Raw genomic sequence first — 7633 nt, 5'->3', positions numbered from 1 at the left:
AAAGTAATGACCTAGGTCAATCATGAACTACAAATTAATTGGGATATAGTTTAATTGAGTGCTTTAATGACAGAGGCATCATCACTCAGGGAGCACAAGAATAAGGAGACTTGACCCAAGTGGAGAGCAAAGTGTATGTAAAACCGCCTACTTTTATTGAAAGTATTGTGTATGTAACACCTCACATAATTATATCAATATACGCAATAAAATATTTAATTTAAAAGTCCATACATATTTTTAATATTGTAAACAAGTCAAAATTTCAAAACATTTCTAACATAACTTAACATAAATTATTAAAGTCTTATAGTCATGGCAAATAAAAATATAATATAACATGTGTTGAGGAGTACAAAAGCCTTCACGGCTCATTCTATTGGTGCCTTCCCTTGATTCATACTAAATCTTTCGCCTGAAAATTGTAAATATAGAGGGTGAGATCAAACGTCTCAGTAACTACTGAAATTCTAACATATACAAGCAAACAATATATGATAAACCAAAAATCCGTTTATATGTGTGTATATAAATATATTAAAAATCACGGATTTGATACATTCAATTCAATTTCATGTTTTTTTCCAACAATATATCAATATCATTTTTCTAATATATCCAAAAATAATGCAATATGCTGCCTCCCTTATATCACCGTCCACCCTTATACCGCTGACTGGAGCCATAGGCTAATATATAGTCCGATAGGAACTAATCTATTTTACTGAATTATTCCAAGCTCACCGATACAAGAGATATATCCGGCCAAAGATATAGAGCTCAAGCTCGGACTATGGCTCCCCTCCTTTGTGAATAGGGAGGTGTCACATGTCCCACAGCTCCAATGAATTCCCGGCCAAAGGAAAACATGGAAGAAGGGGCCCTGACAAGTGCCATCCACTGTGCACTGAGTGATGGCATACCACGTGGTAATTTTATATCCATGCAATCTCCTTCTATCCTTAACCCAACAATGCATGTCAAATGCCAATAATGTTACATCATAAATACGTCCTCAAATATTTTAAAGATAAAATAGCAATAAAACTTATATACCATTTAATAGCAACTCATGACAATTCCTTAGCCATCAATATATTTAAACATTGATCATAATTAATAGCAATAAATCTTAACAAAATCAACTAACATATCAAAACATTTATTTGAAATCATAATACTACTTTTCAGTATGATATAAAAATTAGTAAATCCACAATATGATCATACACAATTCACATGTACAAGAAAGAATTTTCAGAGTTACCTGATACTCTTTAGCTTACAAATATTCACACAAAGATTACTCCAAAATTCTCAAGTCTACAAAATTGCACATAAATATTTATTAATATAAACTCAGAACTACTCCAAAGCTACTCTAAAATTCTAAGACTACCCTCTAAACCAAAATTACATAAATATATTAACTCTCCCAAATCTAGGCATTTATAATAAATATTATTTTGAAAAATAATTTACATATAAGGCTATTTAAATTTAACTATATATACATATATATTTTTATTACCCAAAATCTAAATATTTTATATTAAAATTCTCAATTATTTATTATAATCTCATTTAAAATTTTTCCACAAACCAAACAACTTCTTTTTAAATTATAAATAAACTATAGCTTTATCTAATTTCACAAAATTCTCAATTTATAATTATTCAAGCCTTCAAAAATTATTTCAAAAATATATATTTAATTTATTCAATATTTAAACCGTTAAAACCTCAATAATATATTAAATAACTCAAATAAATTATTTAACTCAAATTTAATCGGTAAAAACATATTACAAGTCTAAATAACAAACTTTTCAACTAAAATCTTAGTTTAAAATTCTCAAAATAATCATTCAATAAAAATAAACTGATTAAAATTCCTTAATAATGTATCTTTAAATTTCTATGGTCATATATTGTCAAAACTCCATATTTACTCTATACCCAAACAGTAAAATTTTCTCTAAACATTATAATGATAATAATAATATAAAGCTATAAATATATAGGAAATATTCATAAAAAAAATTTGATAAAGAGAAGTATATTTGTGTACCTAAATGATCCCCAAAACTTGTCCCGACTTTCTGATCACGTATTGCAGCTCAACTTCTTGCTCTCTTCTTCTCTTCTCTCTCTCTCTCTCTCTCTTTCTCTTGTCTTTCACTCTCTCTCTCTCTCTCGATCTCTTTTCTTCTGGCTTGAAAATATAACTGGTGAGGACGTTTAACACCCCCTCTCATTTATATCCCTTCATCGCTCCCTTCTAATTTTTTCCACTTCCATCCGCTTCTTCCTCCCTTTTCCTTCTTCATTTAATACCCTTCCATTGCTTTTCAACCTTACCTCATGTTTTTCTTTGTTCTTCATTAAATCTTCTTCCAAAATTCTTTCCTCGTTAATGCAACCACTCCCCCTCCCCCATCTTTTCCACCGAATATTTTTTTATTTTATTTTTTTATTTTTTTTATAATAATATATTATTATATATTTTTAATTACAATTTTTTATAGAAAAAAAAATAGTATGTTATAGTGTACCTCAAATCTTTCTGGCAGATTGGGAGTCGCTAGATGTTGTTTTAGATTTTGTTGTCTATGCTAGTTCCATGTTTCTTTATGTTTTTCTTTTGGAGTTTGTCCCAATCCAACATGCTTCTTTAATATTGTATTGGCCTCTTGTCTTTGGGTTTAGGCTCCCTTTCTGTGGGGGAAAAAAAGCCCAATATTTAAAACCCATTTGAGTCTCGCCTGTTAGAGTGGAGAGATGAAAAATTAAGGTCAGGGAATGAGAAGCTTTATTGAAGGAAGGAGAGCAGCCACTTAGAGAGAGAGAGAGGAGAAAAAGTCATTTTCACATCGTTTTATGGTAGTCTCGACAAATTGGCATAAACAAATTTGTTAATCGTTAGATTGATTTAAAATTTTGTCGACAGGTACAAATTAATTTGTGTTAATAACTTTTTCTTTATTTTGTTACAACTTTTTCTTTGTACATGTGTTGTCTTGCCAGAACAACAAACTCCGTCTCTTATGTTTGAATAATCTCGTCATTATTTTTTTTATTAAAAGACTATGAGATCAATCTTTTGAAAAGTATTTTTATTCTGTATTCTATTTCATATTTTAAAGATCTCATCAACAAATGTAAACTTACAGTTGATTCCCCATTAATTTTAATTCATTTCATTAATAAAAACTAATTTTTTGAGGAAAAAAAGATAATTAGTTAGTTAGGTAATAATATTAGAAATAAAATTATAATATCACATCAAACCTTAAGAAAGCCAAATTTAATTTTTACGACAAAAGATGTTAAACACAGCTTAATAAAATTAAATTCAAAAGAGATGAACATAATTTACTTAACCAAAATAAAACACAAGTTAAAGATTTATAATTTTATGTATAATATTGGGATAGCATCCAAATCCTCTTTATTCACTGCATAACATTTATTCTCCCCAAAATAAGCACATACTAAATTAGAGGTTTATATAGCCATTCTCAATCATCCACTTGAGGCTCCAAGGCTCATATTGGCATTTGTAGGCCCAATAGGCCCATCCATAACTGGCCTGAGAATACACATCCAATTGGGCTTTTGCAAATCTCTGGTAATCCTCCTTTGACGCTCCCTGCACAGCCCATGCTGCAGTCCACTCCCCTGTTATATATATGAACCACATTATCTATAATTCATTAATAATACATTAGCTAATTAATTAATTTGAGTAAATTAAAAATATGAGTTAAATTAATTAATATGATATGTTTTTTCTAATTACTCTAAGTATCTTTCTTAATTGTCTTCCTCTATCTCCTACTTGATTATTGTTAGAGAAATATTAATATGGTTAATTTGAGAAAAAAAATTAATAAACACATGAAATATGTCTTATACATAAAACCAGTATTAACTCCCTAATTAGCTCCTCAGGAGGAGTATCATTTTATATAGGATAAGAGACGAATTTACAAAAAGACATGCTATCATATAATATAATATTGTTTCTCACCCACGAAACTGAGAGAACCATTGGTAGTGGTGATGCCGCTGAGATCTGAAGCTCTTTGGTTATATATATAGTCAATGTTCTGTTGCGCGGTCGTGTTTATGAACTGATCCGAATACAGATTGTAGTAATGAACATCAACCACTACTCGATTGAATCCCCCAGCAAATGAGAGAAGTGCTTTTGAGTCATGATCCACTGGATTTCCCAATATGACATAAGTCGTTTCAGAGTATTTCCTCACTGCATCATAAGCTTGCTGGTAATACTTCTTCAAGGTATCCAAATTCGACCCTAATGTTGGCTCATTCATTAGCTCGATTCCTCCTAGACTAGGTTTGTTCCCATATCTGCCACATCAAAGTCAATTATCATCACATTGCATCCTTAAAATGGCGAGTATAGATCGTGTTTCATACGTAACGATCGAAGACTAGAAAACGTCCCAGAATTCAAAGATCAAACCTTTTTGCTAAGAATTCAATAACTGCGACTGTTTCTGGTATGTATGATTCTCCCCATTCAATATATCCGTCTCTGGTTCCACTGTGATCGTTCCCGTTCTGTGAACCTTGAACCGCATGAAGGTCCACTATCACTTTCATCCCATGGTTTCTGCAAATATATGTTGAGAAGTTACAGTAAATTGACATTTAATTAATTGACTTTCTGATGAGAATTGAACAGTTGAAAGTGAATCTGCAAACTTACTGAGCCCAAGTGAAAGCATTGTCTAAAGCTGCTAGAGATCCTCCGACAAAAGGCTTTGGAGGGTTGGGGTCGTAGGCTATCCACCAACCAACTGGAATCCTAACGGCGGTCAACCCATTTTGTGACATGAATTTGAAATCTTCTTCAGTGATATATGTGTTCCAGTGATCCTGCATTGCATGATCATCAGTAATATAACTGGTAGTCCTTGATCCTAAATTCTTCCTCCATTTCTTAATATAGGAACTAGTTTAGTTTTTATTTTGGTTCTAAATATAAGACCCCAATCCACTTTGTCTCTTATATTTATCTATTATTTCTCAATATAATTTTCGTAATAATAGTAGTTCTAACCAATATATTTGATTAGTAATGATATTTTAGGAAGTACAACACTTATTTATTAGAAATAACTAACTTAACTAGTTTCTTTAATCTACTGAAATTAGTCAACTAGTTATCTAGCTTTTATATTAAGAACTGAAGATAGTATATAACATCTATTTAAAAGTTTTAGCTTGGTTCTAAATATAATGTACTTGTCTTTCGTATTTAATTGTTTATTTCCCATATTAGAGGTGGTATAAAAGAAGGATGCATGAGACCTGCATGACTTGAGGAGCTCTAAGAGGGCCATAGCCATTAGTAATTTGGTACTCTCCTTGTAATGTCTTCACAATTGTCATATTAAACACGGATGGGTCATTATCTTGCCAACTTGTGGACGCTCCATAATCAGCACTCACTAGTGTCTCCGATTGAGCCTGATGATTCATAAAGCCAATGTATCAAATAAACATAATTCCCAGAATGATCCATGTCGCATGTAATGTCGGGGTTTGAATAACAACAGAGGATCAATAATACCTGTAGGAACAGACCGTTTGATGCTTGGATACGAATTTTGGATGGTTCGTCACTTTTTCTTGTAATCTGAAACGTTTCTGGGTTGCTGGGTGAGTTAGAAGTTGCGACTAGCTTGTTTGCACCATCCAAACCGATGAACTGCTTGTTGAACACTCTGAAATTGAAGGAGGAGTCATTCACCCTCCACAACTGCATCAATAATGTATTATTCATTTCAGATTACTAGAGAAGCAAATCTGGAAATGCTTTTTGGTTTTAATTAAAGTGTCGCTCATGAAGAACATTGATAAAGACAGATACATGCCACGAAAGTTTCCCAACCAGCAGCAGAATCACGGTTGGCTAAAACATCAGCCCCTCCTCCATTTTCAGCAACCAGGAACTTCTGTAACCTGGTCGACTTCAATTGCACTTGAGTTCCATCCTGGGAAGGACCAAAATATCAAGAATCATGAAGAAACATATATATTTCAGAAAGCATAAATGGTGAAAAGAAATGGATGAGGAAGAACCAAGAGATCTTTGTTGACTATTCCATCAAAGAGAGATGGTTCCATCCAGCCCTCTGTGACGAGCCAATTCCCCAGATTGACGGCTTTGTAAGGCGGATCTTGTGCAATAGCGAGAGAGGAACAAGAACAGAAGAGTAAGAAAAATAGGATACTTTGGCGTGCCATTTTGAAAGCCTTGGTGAATGTCTGCGAAATACTGCGACAGGTGTGCATATTTATATAGGGATGAAACTAGTACAAATTTTCTAGCTTTCCGAGGCTGGGCTCCCATGAGACTGGGAGGAGTTTTATTACGGAAAAATTACAATTAGGTCTCAAAGTAGGGATTTAATTGATCTAAAATAGATTGACAACTCAAAAGCAGACAACAACAAATTTTAGAGTAGAGAATGATAATAGGCTTGGACTAATCATTTGTCATTAAAATTTTTTGATAATTAACTTTTTTTGTGTGGAACTCATCATAATTCTTCCTCTTATTATTATTATTATTATTATTATTTATTCGCTCACTTCCCACCAATTATTTTCCTTTATTTACAGGTTGGTTTTGGTATTACATGTAGCAAGGCCTTAATCATCTATTTTTTTCTCATATTTATCCTTTTTTTTAAAACTAATTTATTTAATTTACAAACTCATATAAAATTTAATGTTACATAGTAATATTTTAGAGAGCTTATATTACATTAATTAAAATTAAATAATTCAGTTAGTGTTTTAAATCTATTCAAATTAAATAGCTTTTACACTGAGAATGAAATGAATATATACAAAGGGTTTCATCATTAATTTTATCTATTTACACGGTCTAACTTTCAATTTTATAAGTTTAGGTTTTTTTTGGCCTTCTAATAAGTGGACATTGTGACAATATTTTTATGTTAATAAATTACTTAAATTGTCCATTTCTATTTCTGTTATGTTGATTATTTGATATACAAGCGTTCTAGACTTTTTCATTAAAAATAAATAATCATTTCACATGAAATAAAATATATAGTTAAAATTCTCTGCAAAAAAAAAAGAAAATTCCTTCAAAAAGATACTTAAATAATCCAAATCTTTTTTTAGGTTATTGAATTTATTAAAACTTTAATCAGGTCATATGACCCAAAAAGGGATCTTAAAATTTTATGAAATGACTATAATACCTTTTTTTATTAGAAACCTAGAGAGATGATGATTTTCTATCTTTCCCATCTTGAATAAGAGCTCCTACATAGAAAAACTTGGCATCTACATTGTAAAGTCAAAAAATCAACTGAGAGGGCAACAATGAATTATTTTTTTTAATTAAATATTACTCCCTTAATCCTGCAAGTGTGTTGCAGAGATAGAAAGTTATTAATTTAGAATTAAAATATATTAATTGCAAAACGGAATATATTAATTTTCAAAGTTATATTGTGGTAAAATTTTATTCAGAGACTTATTGTGTATTATGGAGAGAGAAAGTTGTTAATTTAGAATTAAAATAAAATGAAACATGTGACTTTTTAAGGTTGTATTG

The 7633-nt window shown here is 31.1% G+C and overlaps 1 protein-coding gene across 1 annotated transcript; it reads right to left on the bottom strand.

Annotated features, from left to right (window-relative positions):
- Nucleotides 1-3389: 3389 nt before the first annotated feature.
- LOC114714519 (probable glucan 1,3-beta-glucosidase A) lies at nucleotides 3390-6285 on the bottom strand. Its single transcript, XM_028899260.1, has 8 exons — nucleotides 6121-6285; nucleotides 5913-6032; nucleotides 5609-5797; nucleotides 5347-5505; nucleotides 4742-4911; nucleotides 4496-4645; nucleotides 4034-4380; nucleotides 3390-3681 (listed from the first exon to the last, which is right to left on the bottom strand). The coding sequence occupies exons 1-8, from the start codon at nucleotides 6283-6285 to the stop codon at nucleotides 3500-3502; spliced, it is 1482 nt and encodes a 493-aa protein (XP_028755093.1). The 3' UTR covers nucleotides 3390-3499.
- Nucleotides 6286-7633: the final 1348 nt, after the last annotated feature.

Source organism: Neltuma alba, unplaced genomic scaffold (genome assembly GCF_004799145.2).
Source record: "Neltuma alba isolate B1F8T4 unplaced genomic scaffold, ASM479914v2 tig00011509_pilon, whole genome shotgun sequence".
Lineage (NCBI taxonomy): Eukaryota > Viridiplantae > Streptophyta > Magnoliopsida > Fabales > Fabaceae > Neltuma > Neltuma alba.
The sequence above is the reverse complement of the archived record's forward strand: the minus strand, read 5'-3'. Positions and strand labels throughout refer to the sequence as shown.